Source organism: Orbicella franksi, chromosome 14 (genome assembly GCF_964199315.1).
Source record: "Orbicella franksi chromosome 14, jaOrbFran1.1, whole genome shotgun sequence".
In the NCBI taxonomy this organism is placed as follows: domain Eukaryota; kingdom Metazoa; phylum Cnidaria; class Anthozoa; order Scleractinia; family Merulinidae; genus Orbicella; species Orbicella franksi.
Window position 1 is genome coordinate 16042852 of NC_138158.1, and position 23369 is coordinate 16066220.

At 38.0% G+C, this 23369-nt stretch overlaps 1 protein-coding gene and 1 pseudogene across 1 annotated transcript in view; both read right to left on the reverse strand.

Annotated features, from left to right (window-relative positions):
* LOC145467312 (uncharacterized) overlaps nt 1-23369 on the reverse strand; it is a 166733-nt gene that overhangs the window by 82882 nt on the left and 60482 nt on the right. The window contains exons 14-22 of the mRNA XM_081450852.1: nt 21787-22059; nt 18943-19230; nt 13235-13519; nt 11814-12122; nt 9429-9743; nt 8610-8906; nt 7233-7532; nt 6002-6301; nt 1449-1748 (exon numbers count right to left, since the gene is read on the reverse strand). Of these exons, the coding sequence (XP_081306978.1) occupies nt 1449-1748; nt 6002-6301; nt 7233-7532; nt 8610-8906; nt 9429-9743; nt 11814-12122; nt 13235-13519; nt 18943-19230; nt 21787-22059 (2667 nt within the window). The remainder of the gene's footprint in view (nt 1-1448; nt 1749-6001; nt 6302-7232; nt 7533-8609; nt 8907-9428; nt 9744-11813; nt 12123-13234; nt 13520-18942; nt 19231-21786; nt 22060-23369) is intronic.
* On the reverse strand, nt 3048-4842 carry LOC145467439 (uncharacterized; annotated as a pseudogene).

Consider the following 23369-nt stretch of genomic DNA (forward strand, 5'->3'; position numbering starts at 1 on the left):
AGAGTTTTTTAGAGATTCGCGCGTAAATTTCACCAGGAGGTTAACGGTAGTAAACTTTCCCTGCACTGATTGGCTTAGTTACCTGAGAAGCCAGTTGAAGGCGTTTGTGGGCGGAGTTTGTTCGCAAAGCAGAAAATTTTTCTTAGCGCTGTTTTCTCGAATAAATTTTTTCACTTGAAGCAGACACTTTAAAGAGTTATAACTCAAAGGGAATTTGTTCAATTGCTCTTAAATTTGGACAGTGGCTAGTTTAACATATAAACTACAAAAGCGTGTCTGGGAATTGTTAATTTCGAAATACTTTTTCTTCGAGAGCGATTTTTGTACGATCACTCCACATTTTTGAAATCCTATTTCGAAAATGTTCTGTAACTTTTTACTGCAATCGAATATGCCAAAACGCAGACACGTTTTTTAAGCGCTTTGGGCCCTGAAACCGAGGAAAAAATTAAATTGGCGAAAAACGAAATTCGCTTTGACTTGTAGCTTTCGAAAGGTGATTCGGGCGCTCGCATTTAGTGGTCGTGAAAAATTCGACAATTCATTTTCTTTCAAAATTGTTGGTATAGTTTGATAGCCAGCTCTATAAGCTTTAATTTGATATAGGGGTTTAGTTATCTACAGCTTAAACTGCACGCGCTACATCGCTTACGCGCGAGACACCCCTTAAGGTATACTGTAACCTTAACCACATTATCTTTACCGAAAGATAAGAGTCATTAAGCTTTTACAACGTCTTTTTCTTGAGATACATGTAGCATGAAACGCGTGAGACTATATCTACCTACAGTATAACTAGTCAAAGAAAATTGATAATCTGAGACATAATTATTAAAGTAACAGGATTGGATAAGATTAGTGTAACTTTCAATGAGTGTGTAATGGTGTATAAGGTATGAGCCACTAAAATTGCTGGGAAAAGCTTTTGCAAATTGTCGACGTTCAAAATGCGAGCTACAGAAAGCAGCAGGCTCGTGTAATTTCTTGGTAAGTAACCTTTTCCGTAAAATTTATAACGTTAAACATCTCTTACAGCCTTAAAATGGTAAGGCGTAAGGTGTAATGGCCCACATTGCCCGCTAATTCCAGTTTTTGTAACATTGGAGGTAATCCCCCAGCAGTTTAGAAGACTGAACTCAAAGATGATTAATTTTCAATACTTCTTGAGTGGAGAGAAGCATTAAAATAGAACCTTCTTCTCTAGAAACACAACGCGATCGCTCGACCAGTGCTAAAACTAATATTAATTGATCAGGACTGTCACTCTCCTAACCACTAGGCCTTCACGTGTCTCAGCAGCATTGAACAAGCACTATAGTAACTTTGGTATGGCAAGCTAATACATCTCATAAAAGCATGAAAAGGTACTTTTCACATATGGGAGTTCCAAGGACAGAATATATTTAACAAAATGGAACGAATGTTAATTGAAAAGAAAATCTACTTACGACTCTGGTCCGTTCTAACAACAATAAAAGGGTCATTGGCTGGTCCATTTCCTTTTACGGTAGATGCAAACACTGCTATGTTGTAGTTGACGTACTCCTTTAGTTCTGTCAAATTCTTTTGACGATAATTGGCACCAACCAAAACACTTCCATTGTCATTCTCTGTTTGTGAGTGGTAAGTAATGGTGTAACCGGTTATGATACCATTCTGTTTATCAGCTGGAACTTCATCCCACATGACTAAGATGCTGGTTGAGCTGCTGTTCTGTCCTCTCACATTTTGTGGAGCACCATCAGGTTCTTAAAGAAAAGGTGAAAACAAGTTAACTTTGTAATGACAGGCATACATATTTCATTCCTGACAAGACTTTCTAAAGAACTACGGGTTGGATACGGTTATCAAGGACATGGCTAATCGTAGTTGCCTGATGTAGGGGGATACTGTACACACGTGATATGTGCACGTGCATATGAGAAACATGCTATAACATAAAGGCTTTTCCAGTTAAACGTCTATTAAGAAACCGCCTCCTGGGAAATGAGCATCGTTCCCTTACGAACGTGTTGTAACTTTATAGGCGTTTGCTGAGAAGAGATTTAAATTATATGTGGAAGAAACCGTCCGTTTTGTCAACGCCTAAAGACAAAAAAACGCGTTGCCGGTAGAGAGAGCTGCAAAAAGCTTGAACAAAAATAAATGGCCTAACAAGTGCTTGTTCAAGGATACTTTGGAGTAAATTAGGGACACCATCCCCTTATTGTCCCTCCAACAAAGTTACCTATCATACCGATGTTCTTATGTACACTCTTCATGAAAGTGAAGCTGCTCATTCTTTCCTTTAAACAGTTTCAGCAGGGTTTAATAGAGTACGAAAACGATACAAAATCTCTGCTTGGGGCGACAAAACGGTGAGAGACGTAATAACTCAACTAAAATCTGGTTTGTAGTATTAAACTGATTATATAAGTACATTTTTGGGACTCTGACAACTGACCGGTAAAGAGAGGGCGGCAACTTAGCTTTACTTCCGGTACTACGTAAGATCTATCGTTTTTATTAAAAAAAACAAAAACAAAAACAATCTCTTGGTGTTCCTGTAATTAGTTGATTTTAGAATACACAAAAGGAAAGGGATCGGCCTTCGGGCCTCTTCTTTGGAGTGTTTTCCAAAACGATCTACACCTCTCCACTGATGAAAACAGGTTATTTACGTAGCGGGTGACCACCAACTGTTTTTAGTGGCGAAGGCAACTAACGAAGCGGAAAGCATTTTAACTGAGGAATGAAACATCATCTCTGAGTGGTACAACAACAACTTTTTACAAGGAAATTTTTCAACGTATCAGGTGATGAGTCTGGGCCCGAGGAACTGTCATAAGGATTTACACATTGTTATCAATGACACTGTAATTGATCAGAAACCAGAGATAACGCTCTTAGGGGTTACCTTTGACGATCAACTATCATTTTTGAGTCATGTAAGCAATGTTTGTAGAAAAGCCTCCTATCAAACTGGTGTTCTTCTGAGATTACGCAACCTCATTCCGATATCAGCTAAAGTACACATTGTCAAATTTGCTATACTACCTCATCTCACATACTGTCAGACTGTCTGGCATTTTGTCGTTCTTCTGATGGCAGAAAACTAGAACGAATTGAGGAACGAGCACTACGAGCTGTTTATTGTGACAATAAATCGACGTATGAGGAACTCTTGCAAAGAGCGAAACTACCAACACTTCATACGCGACGATTGCAAGCCATTGCAATCATAATGTATAAAGTCAAAAATGGTCAGGCGCCTCCTTACATTGCGGAATTATTTGTTGTTACAAATTCTCAGTATCACCTTAGAAATTCTGATTTCACCATATCCAGATTTTGGACCGTTGCTCATGGCAAACATAGCCTGACTTATTTAGGCCCTGTTCGTTGGTCCAAACTCGACAAATCTATTCGATCTCCTGAATCATTGCACACTTTTAAAAAGCGCATCTAATTGGTTGATTACACTAGCCTGCTGGACAGTACGTGTAAAGACTGTTCTTTATGTAACAACTAACACTAGATCTTACTGCATGACTCATTGTTTGTTTTGTATATATATTTTAAAACACTTACATACGTACATGTATTTCATATTTTATTAATTATTAGTATAGGAAATAGCACGGTTTCTAGGGGTATTTGGGATAAATACCGCGAGTGATATTTGGGGAGTTTTGAAATATCACGAGCCGGTATTTATCCCAAATACCCCGAAGAAACCGTGCTATTTTTTGTTTATACTACAAGGCAAAGAAATTTTGCGTTTCATATAACACACATATTTTTATTTAGTCACGCGCAGTTGAATGGCTATACAATGACATGTGATTAAACATGTGATCGCTTAAACATCACATATGGTCACACATCACACAACTGTGATGAAACTGTACTCGAATGTCTGTAAATCTCAGTTCTAAAGAGTGAAAGTTTTTAATAGGTTCATCAATCAAAGTTTAACAATCATCTGCAATCGATTCTGCCTGTGGAACACTGCACCTCGGCTCGGGAAACTTCTGGCTAAGCTGGTAGTTGATGGTCACTCGACAGCCGTGGAAATTGTTGATTGTAGTCAACCGCTCTTCATTCATCATCAGCGTGTTTTCCACATCAGAGGAAAGGCCAACATTCTGAAGAGGACGGCGTTGGTTGGACGTGCTTGCCTGACCGTCAGAGCTTATGATTGAGGAAATCAGCCGTTGTTCATTCTCATCGCTCGTTTGTATGGCCAGTGATGCCAATAATTGCGGAGCGAGGTTGGTTGGCAGCTTTGAGTTTCTTCACCAGCGTTTTGCGTGCACTGTGGTTTGTGAGCCGTTTACCTTCAATCTCGCCCTGAAGAGCCATAGATTTCATGAAGGAATTAATGCTGTGGATCCCCATTCTCTGTCGCTTATACCACACTTGACACTTAGGGCGCTCAATCACCGCGAGGTAAAATGGCCCACTGTTTTTCATTTCCTCGGGTCTGTGTGACAGGAAAGTCTTTAGAAGCTTGACTGGACATCTTGGCCCACCAGTTACAAATATTTTCGGCTGAACCACTCTTCTTTTTTTGCGAAGGCCGCCCTGACGCGTTTTTGTGGGATTTTCTTCGTACGTGATGTACTCGACGCCATTGTCGTCTTTGGTGAATGAAAGATCTTCGACATACATGTCATGGTGTTCCTGACAGCCTCGTAATCCGAAATGCTGCGTCAAAAGAAACCACATTGTGGTTATTAGGGACTTCGGAGACTGGCTGCCAAGGAGCCCTTTGGACCACAACAGCTCTTCATCTTCAGTGGTTAGTGCTTTTGATGCACGGGGACGTTTGCCGTAGCCCTGTTCACGGAGGAAGCGAGCTTTCCCTTCCCTACTTTGCGACTGTTGACAAACTCTCTGTCCTTGGCAATGGAAATGCTGCTGCCTGCTTCCTTTAAATGACGGTCCAGGGACGCTATCATTACCCACAAACTGTCTGGCTCGTAGCCTGAACCATCCTTCTTTCTACCCTCGGCGAAAAACTTCTGAAGCATCTCGTCAAGTTCCTTGGCTTCGTGGCTTACAATATCTGGACTGTATGCTTTTTCTTCAGCCCATGTGGTCCAAACAGTAACCCAGGTCTTAGTGCTTTTCTTTGTGTTCGAATTTTCTGCATTTTCCTTTAATTGTTGTAGTTCTTTCGCGTCACAATCGGGAAATCTATCCGCCATTGTTTTAAAATTAGAAACAATAATTTTTCAGTTACCATGGAAACTGGCTGTAATTTTTACATGTAAGTATTTCAAATTTGGCTTAAATACTACTGGTCTTAGCCAATCACATTTCAGAAATTTCTCAGCCTGTAGTATAAGATAAGTAATCGTAGTTAGGTGTCCCCAATTAATATACATTGTATGCTAGCGAATTCGACACGTTAATAAAGTTCTTGTCTTATCTTATCTGAAAATAATCTGTATATGGTCTCGTATGAAGGCATGGTAACCCTATATATATAGTTAGTGCGCTCGCCTCGAGATCGAGCAGTCCGGGTTCAAGCCCTGGTCGAGGACATTAAATGTCATTGTGTCGTTTTCTTGGGCAGGACACTTTACTCTCACAGTGCCTCTCTCCACCCAGGTGTACAAATGAGTACCGGCAAATTTAATGCTGGGGCTAATCCTGCAATGGATTCACATCTCAACCAGGGAGAAGCAGAAATACTTCTAGTCTCTTGATGCTGCTAAAACCGGAGATACTTTACCTATAAAATTATGATCTCTTACTATGCAAACCGTTTATGAAATTTTAATACAAACATTTCTGCCCAGTGCGACTTGCAAATCTCATGGGTTATTTTCTTTGAGAACGTTTCTTTCACAAATTTGATATCAATGATAGGTTTTTTAACCTCTGACCGGTTAAAGAAGCCAATTCTACACAGGAGAGGTCAGCTTCAAAGTGAGTAACAGACAAGAACCAAGCAGCCACAAAATCCACAATAACACCCACAAAAAAAGGATTCAAATAAAAAATTGCTTACTGTCCTGGTCCGTTCTAACAACAATTACAGGGTCATTGGCTGGTCCATTTCCTTTTACAGTAGATGCAAACACTGCCATGTTGTAGTTGACGTACTCCTTTAGTTCTGTCAAATTCTTTTGACGGTCATTGGCACCAACCAAAACACTTCCATTGTCATTCTCTGTTTGTGAGTGGTAAGTAATGGTGTAACCGGTTATGATACCATTCTGTTTATCAGCTGGAACTTCATCCCACATGACTAAGATGCTGGTTGAACTGCTGTTCTGTCCTCTCACATTTTGCGGAGCACCGTCAGGTTCTGACGAAAAAAAAATGTATGAACAAGCTTACTAAAGGCTTAATGACCCTTGATAACCATCGTTATTTACTTTACAGAGATACTTACAACTAGTCACTTTCTCTGCAAATTAAGTTAATTTGCAAAGAAAGTGACTAGGCTTAAGTATCTGAGTAAAGCAAATACCGATAGCTATTAACGCCTTTCTGACGTCACTTGAGGGAACTGAATGAATCATGGATCATGCAAGACAATGTCTACCTATCTAACGGAAGAAAATGGATAATCTGGGACTAAAATATCATCAACGCCATCAGTAAGAAAACTGAGAGGTAAAGGTAACATTAGTGGTGAGTTAGGTGCATGTGAAGGAGACTAGCACTACTGAAATTTCCCTTTGCGAATAGATCGACAATTAAAATGCTTTAAGCTTGAGAGAGCAGCTGGCTTGTGTCATTTTCTTGCTACATGTAAGTGACAATTTCTGAAATTTACCAAACATCTCTTGCAAGCTTCAAAGGGGAAGGTGTGCACTCAGGCCAAAATGACCAACATTGCCGGAGCTTAATAAGAGTTTTTATAGCATGGAGCAACTACAAGTAACACAAATACTCCCCCTAAATGGACAGGTAGTCTATTGCAGGTAATACCCTCGTATTTTAGACTGTCCTCACAGTTCATCAATTGTCAAGATTTCAGGGGTGAAAACAAGCATCATAGGAGAAGAATGCTGTGTGTATAAACACAACACAATGGACGGCCAGTGCTCAAAACAATACTGATCGATCCGAGCTGTCACTCTCCTAGGCATTAGGCTATCACGTCTTTCAACAGCACTGAACGTGCACTCGTAGCTAGTTTGAAAAGCTATTTACATCTCATTCGAGCATGAAAAGCTACTTTCCAGAGATTGGAACGAATGTAAATTGAAAGGAAAAAATTAATTACTTACTATTCTGGCCTGTTCTCACAACAATAACGGGATCACTGGCTGGTCCATCTCCTTTCACAGTAGATGCAAACACTGTGATATTGTAGATGACAAACTCCTTTAGACCGGTCAATTCCTTTTCACGATCTTCCGCACCAGCTGGAACACTGTCATTGTCATTCTCTGTTTGTGACTGGTAAGTAATGGTGTAACCGGTTATGATACCATTCTGTTGATCAGCTGGAACTTCATCCCACGTGACTAAGATGCTGGTTGAGTTGCGGTCCTGTCCCATTACATTTTGTGGAGCACTTTCAGGTTCTGATGTAAAAGATCAAAACAAGTTAGCTTAGCATGATTGGTTGGTTGAGCTTTCGTACATATAACTATTTGTAAATGTTGTGAGGGCAGTTATTAACAATCTTCTTCTTTAGAGGTGATCATAATCATTTTGTATGCTCTTATCATAGTCTCCTTTAATTTAATCTGTGTACCAACAAGGTACAAGGTAACACGTCACACTGTGCGAAATTTTTACTTTATAAAATCAATAATAATAATGACAATGACAATGACAATGACAATGATAATGATAATGATAATGATAATGATAATGATAATGATAATGATAATGATAATGATAATGATAATGATAATGATAATGATAATGATAATGATAATGATAATGATAATGATAATGATAATGATAATGATAATGATAATGATAATGATAATGATAATGATAATGATAATGATAATGATAATGATAATGATAATGATAATGATAATGATAATGATAATGATAATGATAATGATAATGACAATGATAGTGATAGTGATGTTAATGTTAATGATAATGATAATGACAATTAACACCAATAATAATAATTATAGCTACATTTTTATAGGGCGCATTTCTCAACTCAATGCGCCTAACAGCAAATAACTTACTAAATGAAATAGAACAAATACCTAACTATCCAACCTTCTAACTAACTAAAATAACTGACCAATTTATCACTTAAGAACAATAACGGGCTGATGATTTAATTAATTAGTTAATTAATTAATTAGTTAATAGATGATATTCTGCAATATCAGACCAGGGGCCGGGTTTGTACATGTAAGAAGGATATTGCTAGAAGATGAAATTGCATTACACGTGGCTAACACGTATTGTCACAAAACGTCTTCTACAACCTCTAATGGCAACTTAAGTGTTCAGTATTTTGAGATCAATTACTTCAAAATCACGAGTTCTTTGCCTTCAACTACAAAAATAGTTGCTTTCAAAGGACGCACTTCTACTGATTAAAGCTTTTCAATCAGTCTATACAAAGCACTAAGAAATTACCAAAACATCAAGAAAACGAAAAATTGATAAGAAAGATAACTTACTATCCTGGTCTGTTCTTACAACAATTGGATCACTGGCTGGTCCTTCTCCTTTCACAGTAGATGCAAACACTGTGATATTGTAGTTGACATACTCTTTTAGATCTGTCAATTCTGTCTGGCGAACAGAGGCATTTACTTGAACACCTCCATTGTCATTCTCTGTTTGTGACTTGTAAGTAATGGTGTAACCCGTGATGATACCATTCTGTTGATCAGTTGGAACTTCATCCCACATGACTAAGATGCTGGTTGAGCTGCTGTTCTGTCCTGTCACACTTTCAGGTGCAACACCAGGCTCTGGAGTAGAAAGTTAATTTGATTTTCAAAGGCGAACAGTAACTTGGCATAAACATTACACACAAAAATGTGGCAACAAAAGAGTAAAGAATGAAGCGACGAAGCAAACCCAAGCAAACAACGAAACAAGCAAAGAAAGAACTGAAAAGTTCGAAAAGCAAAAAATTTCTGAAAGTAATAATAAAGTTGACATTGTTCTTACTTTCCTAAGCCAGTGACCCTTTTCACAAACAGCTGTACATGTATGCACCCGACTTTGCTGGGGACAATAGTGGTGAATGGATAAATAAACAACCACATTTATTAGCTTTTCTTGTGTATATTTTTTATTTCAGCTGCAAAAAGGCTGTCACATTTTGATCATGCAAACAATCAAATTGATTCACCTTGTTATTAAAATATCTAGCAATATGTGCCTGAGTAATGTAGAGTGAAAGCAGCAATTTGTATAAATTCAAATGTTACAGATTACATGTATGTAAATGTTGAAACAACTACATTGTTTATGTTAGTGTAGAGCACCTTCTTCATCTGTGGTAGCATTCACTACAGGGCTCCCTTCACTAGTGCCAACCATGTTTCTTGCAAGCACTTTAAAGTAATATAATGTCCAAGGTGAGAGGTTTCCAACAGATGCACTTGTACTGGACACCACACAGGAACCATCTGACATGTATTCTTGACAGACAGCATCTACAAAGTCTGCATTATCTAGACTTGTCTTTACTGTGTAGTTCTGAATTGCACTGTTCCCATCAAAACCAGCAATCCAGGACATATTCACTACTCGTGAGCTCTTTGAGACAACTACGACATTCACTGGTGGGTTTGGTTCCACTGTAAAGTTAATTAATATAAACACTTTTCAACAACAGTCCATGAACAATTAGAGTTCAACAGGTAACTATAGATTGACAAAGACTACATGTACATGTAAGCGACCAAGTGAAAAAAAAAATAGTGTTTGGTTAATTGAAGCACCATGAATCAGAACAAACCTTATCAAAAGGGGCTATATTCCTCCTGGCTATTAAATTGAGCGAACAAATTAATGGTGGGTTTGGTTTCACGGTAGAGTTAAGCTTTATAATTATACACTCTTCAACAACAATTCTCGTACAATCAATGTTCTCCCCCATTACTCAAACAGTGACTACAGACTGACAAAGAATACAGGGTACAAGTGAAAAAAAGTGTTTGGCTAAATTATTGAAGTACCATGAATCAGGAAGAGCCTAATCCCCTATTTTTTTTTTTTTTTTTCAGTTTTAATATATAGATTTAGCCAATCCTAAAAGCGGAGCTCCTGATTGCAATAACTGACGATAAAGGAAAGAGAGAATTATTTTTTCTTGGATCAGATACTCAAAAAATGATCATTCGTGAGCATGTAATTGTTCAGCGTGTGGTTTTGCTATTTTTTCCGGTTAAATTTTAACAATTTATACCCAACAATCCCAGCCAAGATTGGAGAAATTACGTGCGCAATATATCAGGGACGCGCAGGAGCTCCGCTACTAAGGGCGTTTTTTTCGTCTAACGTAGTCATTTACGTAGAATAATATAAGGTAAATAATAAAAAAAAAAACAGTGAAAATAAAACTTATATTAATACTTCAGAGGATGCCTTTGGAAGAACAAAACCGATGAATTATCTTCGTTACTTCACGGAATATTCAAATTTCGCCGCTAACTGAAATAACAAAGCTGATGCCTGCGATCAACAAGGTATCTGTTTCTATTTGTCTCAGCATGCCGAGAACTGAAACGAATCTCTTAAGAGGTGATTTTGGTTAGCCTGTGCACACAGACGGATTTTGGTGGGATATTTAAAATAACTCAGATTTATGAACGTTATGATGGCGCAAACAAAATGCAAATTGAACAACCCTGAGTTATTCCTCAAACTTCTATATTTAGAGCAAAGAAATTGGAAACCAAAAGTACTACGAAGAAACAAGAGAACTTGAAAAATGGCAAAGTGAGATTTTTCCTGAATATTGATGTTAGAAAGGAGAAGGAAGGTTTATGGCTGAATACAATAAAAACAAAAAGTTGCGTCCGTTATAGGCAGAGTGAATTTTAGCCGCAAGAGTACAACAGCAGCCAATGTTCACCTAATGGAATTTCTTTTAGATAACTGGCTGAAGAATAGCCATATTACCGTAGAAATAATATATACACTTCGCAGTCCGCTTGTACCTGAATTTTCTTTTACGAGTTTTAGTTTCCAAACTTATTTCTCAACCGCGTTAATCCTCGAAGGAGCAAAGACACTCTGGTATCAAAAGAACAAAACACGTCATTTTACAAATTTGACTGAACAGCGCGAATTCACACGTTAGGCTTTCGCAAGTGGACGAACAAAATTATGAAGTTGAAATCAAAAAAGTCAATTTTCTTTGTAAACTCTTCTCTTGAAGCTATCGTTCATTTAGTTCAAAAGGCATTGCTTACTTGTAAAGTAAAACGGAAAATTACACCCGTCGCTCTCCAGAATTTTGTGGCAATGCGCTAAAACTAGACCTGAGTGACTAAGACAATCAAATGGGAGCATTGGTCGTCCGTTGGGATTTGTGATTGGCAGGCTGAACACCTCAGCCTCGTTATATAGGATCGCTCTTTGTTTAAGACCTGTATATTAGGCTGCTGAATGTAAATTAATGGTGTAAAACAAAAAAAAATAGGGAAAGGCAGATGGCAAATTGAAAAAAAAAAAAAAAAAAAAATTATGAGGGTTCTTAAAGAACCATAAAAGCAAGGGATGCAAAAGTAAAACTGAATACAAAAATCTCATTTCAGTAATTTCAGTACCACCCCATTTAAAGCATGCTTTTTCTTTGTTGATAGTTACTTAAAGTTACATTGTATAAACCCAAGTCAATACAATACACCAGGAAAACAGACCTTGAATAACAACTGATGTTGTATCTGATGAATTACCAACATCATTAATAACGAGACAGGTATAGTTCCCAGCATCTTGTGGTGTAGTTGCATTAATGGACAGCTTTACTTGGCTTTCATTGAAAAATGGAATATCCACTCGTGAGTCATTGATCTCCACAATAGTATTTCTTGCTATCACTGTTCCACCTTTTTCCCACTGCACTTCAGACACTGGTGGCAAAGCATTACACTGACAAGTCAGCAGTATCTGTCTTCCTTTAATAACAAACTGTTCTTTAGCACCAGTAATCCTGACTTCTGGCACAACTGCAAATTCAATTTTGTAATTGCTTCAGTTCTTTGCAAAACTTTTGCACTTAATCACAACAAAACAGTAAAATGAAGTAAAATATTAAATGAATGGAAATGAGCTAGGTGATCTACTGTATCTCAAGGCCTAGCTGGGCCAGCTGGGAAAATGGGACAGATAAATACATTTGCATAAATTATTAATACCTCATGAACCATGATTATGGGCATGTACTTTGAAATGTTTTCTTCAAACAGTTTCCTTTGTTTGTTCAAAAAATTCAGACCCATTCTAAAAGCAGTACTCGACGTTGCGACCAGTGGTGTCTCCTATGCGCCCCTTTTTTTTTTGTTTTTTATTTTATTCCACTGGCGACTACCTTTTCACGCTTTTCACTGAAAGATTTTTGCTGGCGACTAAATCAAGCTGGCCCCAAGGTATGTTTTTTTCCCCTCAAAGCCGAGCCCTGAAAGGTGATACTGAATAGAGCACATCACCTTCAACCTTGTAAAATTGTGATCATAGTTTATTTTCCATCAAGTTGTGGTTCCACCATTCCGGGAAAAGTAAACTCTCAGACCAATTTATCTACACACGTACATTGTACATACTGAAAAAAGTATAATTAACGGAAAGTGCTTTGCACTGTATTTATCCATTGAATTGTTGGTTCTAGAAATTTCACTCATTCCACACCATTTCTGACTCATCAAACCCTCATGTAGGATTTGCCAAGTTCCTAAGCCTCAATATGTCGCTGCAGTCAATTGTTTTCGGTCACGTGGTCGGGCGTGGTTTCGGATACGTGACCGAAATCAAATGAAAGAAGAAATGGAGAAAGCCGGACAGGAACTAGGCAAATATGTCAAAATTACAACTTACATAAACTTCCAAAAACTACTCTTTATTCATTCTCATTGGCAGAAAAAAAAAAACATTATCAATGCTATTGTTGGTTTTGTTCTTGTGTTGTTAACTTTTTTACGTTCTCATTAAAATATGCAAAGAAGTGATATAAATTTAACCAGGCTTTCATCTTGGTCGATAGAAACATGATATGTACAGACTGTACCAGTAGATGTGGTAATCAATTGCGTATCAAGTAAAAACAACACAATTAAGAACTCACAATGTACTGCCAGTGTTCCTGGATAGGAAGTAACAGTATTTAAACTGTTATTTGCCACACAACTGTACAGTCCTTGATCTGCTTGGACAACACTGATTATTTTCAAACTTGAAGTATTTCCCGTAAAAGAAACACTTATCCTCTGATCTGCTATATTTACTGCCTCTCCATCTTTTGTCCATCTTACATCTGGCGCAGGAATTCCATAAACTTTACATTGCAAAGCAATATTTTGTCCCTCTATCACTGTTGAATTCTCTGAATTGCTGATGAATTCAGGTTGAACTAGGAAAAAAGCAACCAGATGTCTGAGATGTGAAAAATGTTCTTTGTTATATGATATGCTACATGATCAAAATATTAGCATGTGTAAAACTCATCTATATAACACTTTCAAATAAATGTTGTCATATACAATGTAATTTCACTGGTTGTAAAATAATCTCCTATTTGCAATTAAATGCAATTCTAATGTTGCAAAATCACATAAACGTTTTGGAAACCATTTTGAGTCAATTAGAAAGAAACAGAATATTTTTCACACTGATTATGTTTAAACTAAAGGTGACTGTAATCGTTCCAACAGCTATAGTGATTTACCACTCTTTAAAGAGCGGTTTTCAATCGAGCTTCAAGTGTAATGGTTTGGTTTTGGTTTTGATGTTACTATGGTTTGAGATGAAAATGGTACAGCCCTAGCTGCTAGAAATGCACATTTACATGTACATTTGTTCCCTTAAAATTGATCCAAGTAAATGAGGGAGGCAGTTATTTTTGCTGCTGCAAAATTTTATTTTCTTTAAAATAAGCGTTGATAGTGAACATTCTAAAGGAGAATTTTACTATCCTGGCAAACAATCTGATGTAGGACAACTTCACTTCCCAACTTACTCTAAAAGAAGGGAATGAAAGTCAACACTGCTCACAAATGAAGAAGTTTTAAAAAAATGAAATTAAAAAACAAAGTGGTCATTAAATGATAAAATGATCATTGACTGAGTGAGGTTGAATTGGACCAGGCAGGAAAATGTTTGGCTCTTGGTTTAAGCCAAATATTTTACCATTTTGCCGTCCCAGTCAGTCAATAAATACATACAAAATTATTGTTTCTCAATGTTTTGTTACAGTATTAACACAGTGCAACTAAAGGGACAGAGTAACTTCAGTCACTGGAAATGAAATGACAAAATTCAAACGGCAACGTTCCAAAACCCCCCATGGCAAGATTTAAATCTGACCGAGAAGAGTCTTGCACTGTTAAATGACGTCCCTTCTGTCACAGATAGCCTGTGCCAATTTAGCTGGTTGGCATGACGTCTCGTTAGCAATCAAGCGATAAAACCTTATTTTAACTGTTACATGGAAATGAAACAGCGCTTAACGAACTGAATGATTTGGACATCTGTTAGCTGACTGTTTGTTTCTGTTGGCAAACTGACTTGGTTGACAAACAGCTGATAGTAAAATTTCAAAGTTATTCCACGGTTTTCAGAAAAGCTCAGTGAAGAGCAATGCTTGTTTAATACATGTATTGGCTACAAACACTTTGAAACTGCGGGCACCATGACGGGAAACTGTCCTTTAGAAGCTGATGCAATAACTACAAATAAAATAACCCGAACTTATGCCACAAGGAAGTGCTGAGAATTCCATCAGTTGAAATGCCTCATTTTGATTAGTTAGTCAAGCACAAACATATATACAGCAGCAAAATATCGACTAGATCTATCGGTTTTAAAACACTAATGACATAATGACAGTTGTTTCACTCCTCAAGTCACATATTACTAAGCGAAACGAAAAACTGAAGAAGAAACGCTAAATAGTTTAATAATCTTCGGAATACTTTCGATTCACATTAACGAGAATTTAACATGCCCCTGCCACTCCGAAAGCTACCGTAAATAGAAGCATGCAAAAGGATGCAGAGGGACAGCACTTACTGCGCCTCTCAATAAAATGCGGACTCTAAAATTCAAAGCTCAACCGACGAATGCGTTTTTCGCTACCGTCAATCAAATGTTCGGCGGCTCCTCCCAGCTTCCGACTGTGTTATCTGAACTGCGCTCAACGATTTGATTTGATTACCGCGCGCTCGGCAGTAGTCAGAAGCTGGGAGGAGCCGCCGAACATTTGATTGACGGTAGCGAAAAAAGCATTTGTCGGTTGAGCTTTGAATTTTAGAGTCCGTATGTTACTGAAAGGGGCAGTAAGGTAATTCCATCGAAATATAACTCACAATAGATTTTCTTTCAAACTTAACCTATTGGCTGCTTTTAATATATCAAGAGAGCTTAAAATTTGAAATAAAAAAGGGGAAGTCCCCATATTCGTTTGGGAGCGGCAAGGCCTTCAATAAACCCCATAATTCCTGAAATTATCTGTTTTCAGAAACGTTTATATTTGAACTATTCACCTTACGCTTTAAAAGAGCAGAAAAATAGAGAGAAAGTTAAGCTAGAAATACAACAATGGATGTATTGCATAAAATGTTAAGGAGCAATTTGATGTACGCTTAATGATAAGGGCATTCATATTTAGTCGACAGGGATACAATATGTTCCAAGCACGCAGTGTTCTGGGGCCACATATTATCTTTTACGAATGCTGGCTATGCTTTCATTTTCCGTGATAATTTTTTACTCTGCAACAGAAATTGGTCCATATTCACTGTACAGATAGAAGGTGATCTCTACATTCAAACCAAATAGAAAAAAATCTTTAGGCCCTGATACCCGTTTCCGAGGAAAAAAACGATGATTTGTCTCTCGCAAGCCAAGCCGTTTAGAAAAATGTGTATGTGCACGCGCTCGTGAGCGCGCGCTAATGACGCGAAAATCATGCGCAGTAGCGATGCGCAATGCAATTCTCAGGAATCACCTTAAACACGAAGCGATCCTATAAAAGGCAAGGACACGCCACCTTTGAAGCATTTTGTTGGCTTTTTGTGTAATAGTAGAAAGCGAAATAGCGGTCGCACAACAGAAGAAGTCGTGAAGATTATAGCGTTTTTTTTCGTTAAAACAACGGAGTCATTTACGTAGAATAAAATAAGATAAATAATAAAAATACAGTGAAAATAAAACTTATATTAACACCTTAGAAGATGCCTTTGGAAGAACAGAAACGATGAATTATCTTCGTCACTTCACGGAACATTCAAATTTTGCCGCTAACTAAATTAACAAAGCTGCTGCCTGCGATCAATGAGCTATCGGTTTCCATTTATCTCAGCATGCCGAGAACGAAGACAAATCTCGTAAGAGGTGATGTTGGTTAGCCTGTGAACTCAGACGGATTTTGGTGGGATATTTAAACTCATTCAGATTTTTTGAGCGTTATGATGGTGCATTCAAACAAAATACCTGCGATCAATGAGCTACCGGTTTCCATTTATCTCAGCATGCCGAGAACGAAGACAAATCTCATAAGAGGTGATGTTGGTTAGCTTATGAACACAGACGGCCGGATTTTGGTGGGATATTTAAACTCATTCAGATTTATGAGCGTTATGATGGTGCATTCAAACTGCAAAATGCAAATTGAACGACTTTGAGTTATTCCTCAAACTATTTTATATTCAGAGTAAAGAAATTGGAAACTAAAGGTACTACGAAGAAACAAGAGAACTTAAAAAAATGGCAAAGTGAAATTTCGCCTGAATATTGATGTTAGAAAAAGGAAGGGAAGACTCATGGCTGAATGTAATAAGAACAAAATTTGCGTTTGTAAAAGGCCGACTTAATTTTAACAGCAAGACGGTACAACGGCAGCCGATGTTCACCTTGTGGAATCTCTTTCAGATACCTGGCAGAAGAATAACCCTATTACCGTAGATATAATATATTACCTTCGCAGTCTGCTTGTATCTGGGGTTTTTACGAGTTTTAGTTTCCAAACTTATTTCTCAGCCGCGTTAATCCTCGAAGGAGCAAAGACACCTGGCACCAAAAGAACTAGACACGGCATCTTATAAATTTGAGCGAACAGCTCGAATTCATACGATAGGCTTTCGCAAGTGGAGGAACAAAATCATGAAGTTGAAATTTAAAAAAGTCAATTTTCTTTGTAAATTCTTTTCTTGTAGCTATCGTTCATTTAGTTCAAAAGGCATTGCTTACTTGTAAAATAAAACGGAAAATTACACCGTCGCTCTTCGGAATTTTGTGGCAACGAGCTAAAACTACACCTGAGTGAATAAGCCAATCAAATGGGAGCGTTGATCATCCGTTGGGATTTGTGATTGGCAGGCTGAACACCTTAGCCTCCTTATATAAGATCGCTCCGTGTTTAAGCAACAAGTTTATTCTGAATTGTCAGTTTCTATCTTATAGCGGTGCTGATTCGAAGCCAGTTACGTGAAAACGAAAATATGTAATATCGAAATATCGACCTTGAGCAACCAGCTGAAGCTATCTATCGTTCTACATGTACGTTTAGCAAGGTAACTTTCTTTCAGAAAATGTGTTTAGACAAAAAATAAGCCTAACTACATCGAAGTAAAGATATAACCAGCTTAATGTACGTAAACACGATGCAGTATTGAAAATCAACGCGTGAAGCGCTTGTTTTCAAATACGAAATATTTGTTACCTTCTTGAGCGGACGAATAGGATACAAACAGCAACAAGAATGAAAAACAAGGAGGAAGTTGTCTGGAGGTACTAGTTTTGACGAGAAGTTCGTCCACATCTTGGAAGCATAGTTCGGTTGAACGAGAAGTTAAAAGTAGTCAATCCCTACCCTACCCCCTGAAGCGTAACTCGACAGCCAGGGGTAAATACAGTAGAACTCCGATAACTCGAACTCTGAGGGGTAACGCTAAACAGTTCGAGTTGGGGGATTCGAGTTATCGAGGTCGATTGAATATCCAACTTGCCATGTTAATAATTGATAGTTTACTGATTTTTCAGCACTTTAGTATACAGTGACAGCTAAAAGCACCGCATCCGGTATGACTCATAACATCGGGAAGTGACTGTCAAATATGTAAACGGTCGGTTGCACTAATTAAAATCAAATTGCTGCGGTGTTAGTTTTGAGTGTTTTTACCTATTACACGGCACGAAAAGCTAATGGGATGACATCCCTGGTGAGGTACATGAACCAGAATTCGAGTTATCGGGGTAAATTTTTATCAAGGGAAACGAAATTTAGTTCGAGTTAGCGAGGAGTTCGAGTTATCCGCGTTCGAGTTAACCGAGTCGAAATGACTGAAAAGTGGGGTCAAATCCAAGGAAAATGGGACTTGGTTCGAGTTAGCGGGAGAGTTCAAGTTATCCAAGTTCGAGTTACTGGGGTTCTATTGAACTTCCGAACAATGAGGTCACGACCCTAAAATAAACGCAGTCGCGTTATATAGACGACAGTAAATGGCGTCATATTTTTCTCGCGAAAAATCCATGTCGATTTTCGTGACCTCCGTTAATCCCAAAATTGTAAACACGAAAGAGTCGACTAAGAAATGTGAAGGTGGCACTCAAGCAGAAAACAATCACCTAAAAATAACTGCCATTGTTGTCAGGTTAACAGAAGCAAATATCCGCACACAGAGAGTTCGAGATCACACATGACGTCAGAAATAGCAACAATTATGTGTATGTTGCGCCATGAATCAAAACAGTAATGTTATTTCAAACAACCACACTTGCTGGCGCTGTTTTGGATGTTGCAGGGGCTTTAAATGATTTTCATATTTCAATACTTACAATATACTTCTACTTTGGCAGCAGATGAAGTGGAAGTGTCAACACTGTTGTTGGCCACACATCTGTATTGACCTGCGTCTGATCGGTGAACATCTGTAATTGTTAAATTATGGTTGTTCTTCGTGCGAGTCGCAGCCAGTCGTGAATTTGCTGTGATGTTCAATCCTTGTCCATTCATCGTCCATATTACGCTAGGTGACGGGTTTCCTTCAACTACACAGCTAAGAATAACGTCTCGTCCTTCCACTATGGTGAGGCCTTCAGGATTCTTAGAGATCACAGGTGCAACTGAAAAATATAATAAAAATATAAAAGATTGCTACAACGAGCAAAGCTCAACCAAAGGGCTAAACATTTATGACGAGCTAGCTTGAAAAAAAAAAAGAAATCATCCACTTTACTATGATACCACGATTTAGAACGGAAACTGAAAAGACAGTTTTTATACTGCAAAAGGGTTTCTATCACTTTTTTTAAGGCTGCAATTTGACACAAAAAAGAATTACACTCTTTTCTTTTTTTTTTTTTTTTTTTTTTTTTTTAAACAGCCTTCTTTGTAAAAAGGCTGAGATAAACCAAAATTTTAGGAACGTATTAAGAACATTCCTCAGGCTGAGGGTCAATTAAGAACGTTTTTATTTTGCTTATCTGTATCATACTTAATAGAGAGAAATGGTTATGAAACCTGACAAAGTTCTTTGTTGTATGTCTTTGTTCTCGGTTTTGGTCTTGACCGCGCACAAAACAAATAGCTGTTTACTACTGACAGAGGAACTAACCAACAGGCCATGTTTTGTATAACATTAACAATGGTTTTCTTATTGCATGACACACATCTCTGTTTGTGGTAATCAGCAGTTTATAACTCATTCCGAAATAACTTCCACACCATCAAAGTCATCTGGTCACGTCCGCATTAATTTAATGAAATACTGTATACCATGTAAATAAATAAATAAACCTTAAGAACGTTTTCAACCTCACATCGCAATAAAAATACAAGAACGTTCAGCCTCAGCTCCAAAATTAGACATTGTTATATAAAAAAAAGTCTATTATTTGACAACTTGGAGGATCAATTAGATACTGAACAATACAAAGTTTTTTCAAATCTCTTGAGGCGAAGGGTACAGCAGATCACTGACTTCATTCAGCTCTATCTTAGGCTCTGTTACGAGTATCGTTGTAGAGCAGGGTTGTTTCCAGGCAGAACTCAGGATCACTGGTAACAGCAACAAACTAATTTATTTCCGTAACGTAACTTCACGAATTTACAGCACTAAGCTTCTTCAAATTTGAACCAACCTCTCTTACGGAAGAATCTCTCGCTCTAATATACATGAGGCTTAAAGTGCTAGAAACTTCTATTTGGAACTAAATTAAGTAGTTTGACACAGTTTCTAATCTGAGTAATGACATAAGGATTAGAATGTTCTGGAATGTTCTTATACAAATTGGTCACGGCTGAATGACTTCCGGTTCTAGATCATTCTAGAACTTGACTTAGACAATTTTTCGTAACAGAGTCGATGGAAGATACATCACAAACTTTTCTTTCCAGAAGTATTTTATCATTTCTCGGAATTTAACCGTGACTATGATCAGTCATGCACATATGGCGTGAAATAAAGACTTTGTGTATGTTCCAGGGAATCTGATAGTATTCACTGTAAAACTATATTCTCAAAAATTCACAGGCCTTCGATCTATTTTCTTGACAAATGAAGGTTTTTAGTGAAGCAAATTGGAACCTTTCATCAGTTGTCCATACATTTGCCTGTGTATCCGCTCTCCTCAATTTGACACTTTTCTAATCAATTCAAACTTTACCGAAACATTGTATTTCTGGTGATATTTGCGTCTGTCATTCAAAAGGGAACTAAAACAAGGAAAAAACTGGCCTTTACTTGTTAAAGGCTGGTTTCCATATGATCGCAGACGATCGCAGACGATCGCGGATCGCAAATCGCAGATCGCAGATCGCAGACGATCGCAAAGAGAGATCGTAAAGGCTGGTTTCCATAAAATCGCTGACGATCGCAAGCGATCGCAGAGCCGACTGTTGCATACATTTCGGACAGCGGAACTTTCAAAATTACACGCGTGTTGTGCTGGCGGGAAATCGCAGCAAACAATATGGCGGACGTCGAGGAGGAAATTTTGCTGCAAACAAATTTATTTCTTCTTTTAGTCAACCTATTTTGAAATTCTCTTGGCACTGCATCTCGCCCCGATCCAGAAGTTAGCGTTTTCAATCCCTTCAGATAACGACCATACGCAGTTCTTATGTTGCGGAATTTGACCTCCACCTCAACCGCCGATAAATTAAATTTCTCCCCGATTTTTTCCCAGCGGTTAGCCTTTTCGTTTTTGTCTTTGAAATCTTTACTGTTACGGTGGTAAACCCACTGATATCGCGCAACTTCCTCCATAAATTTCTCGTTACTAACGTTACCTTGTTCAACGCCAGCCATGTTTAAAACAAATAAGCGGTTGCTTTGTTGCAAAGAAGCGTTGAATCATGGGTCAGAATTCAAAATACTATGGGATACGTTTCGATCGCAGATCGCAGAACTTTGGTTTCAATATGATCGCACGATCGCAATTGATCGCAGACGATCGCAGACGATCGCAGACGATCGCAGAAGTGTGTTTTCATACGATCGCAGACGATCGCAGAACTTTTTGCGATCTGCGATCCGCGATCCGCGATCGTCTGCGATCATATGGAAACCAGCCTTAAGCAACATGCAAGTTCCAAATTACGAAAAACTGGTGTAAGGATAAAGAAGGATCTTAATCACAATTGCACGGAAATGAATTCCAACATGCTTAACACATTACATTGAATATCCAGTGAAGCAGCATTGGAGGTATCATTTCCAAGTTCGTTGCTCGCCACACATCGGTATTCTCCACTGTTTGTCCTATTTGCATCCGTTATTGTCAACTGCTTGTTGTCTTCTGAAAAACTGATCCCAGAAGAATCTACAGGAGATCCATTTCTGGTCCATGATATTGTTGGTACTGGATTTGCAGTAGCATTACAAGATAACGTCACGTTATCTCCTTCTGTTTTTGTATCACTTCGAGGATTAACAGTGATCTCGGGTTGATCTGTAATAATAAAACAATCCGCAAAATATATCACAACAGAACAATGTAAATGGCACGAAATACAATGTTTATATCATAAGTAATTATGATTTATGGCTAATAAATAGTCGCAATAGATTTGACGATTATCGATGGGCGACTGGTCGGAGGTTTTAAATCTCCTAGTGCACTTTGTCGCCGGTGTTAAATATGGAACAGTTGTAAAGGAGACTGAAAACCTCAGTGGCTTCTTGGTTCCCGACGGAAGCTTTTTGGAAGAAAATTACTTTAAGAATGGCTGACTGTTAGGATCGAGAAACGCCGGTCAACGACCCATTTGGCAATTCGCTCATATTTTGCCCAAAGATACCCTTAGGTGACCTTATTCTAAAAATCATATCATAAGGTTTCAGCGAATTTTTATTTTTCAGAAATTCGCGAAAATTTGAAAGCGCGGTCAAAGTGCGGTTTTTCGTGTAATAAAATGACCGAAATAAGGTGCGAGGACGAAGCGCTGCTTAAGTCTTAAAATAAATTCAATTGACTTCAAACTTCACACAAATGTGGAACAACCACTCTAATTTATTCCTCGTTTTAAACTAATCTCCGATATGTTGATATAGTGGTTTTCCAAACCATTTTAAAAACACTTATGAAGCGTGTGAAAAATAACAGCAAAATATAAGTCATGTTTAACAGCATAAAAATGCATCTGGTACCTCACTTTCCCATTATTTTACTTTACAGCCTCAAAATATCATTACTAAAGATATACCATGCCAAGTTTCATGCTCGAACTCGCAGTATTTCCCTTTGAGAAAAGCGAAAATCTATGTCAATGTGTTGTGCGCAAATAACACAATAATTATACACGAACAAGAGACAAATCAATTTCAATGGCGAAAGTAAAAGGCTATCATTAATTAAAATCCCGTCAATTCACTGCTATCAGTAGAAACATAATGTCCACTACATAAAAACTGTGGCTGATATTCGAGACTCCGTAAAAGTTGTCACACAACCCTACGAGCAGCCTAGTCACGCTTTCACTGCTCTCGCGCAAATGTTCAACATTTGGCAGTTACAAGTTTAAAGTAGTGACAGTAGATTAAAATGCGCTTTTTAAAGCTCTCCTATCCAGGAGCAATTATTTCTTGTTCTTGAATGGCTCTTAGTTGTAGCTACAGTCGGGGAGGGGAGGGGGGGGGGGGTGTACTCCCGGAATTAATAAGTAGTTCTTTGTGAAAAACTATTTTAAGGAAAGTAAGCTGTTCGCAAGATCTATGTTTTCAGATGTTCTAGAGTGATTAGTTTGTTACGGCACTGTTGCG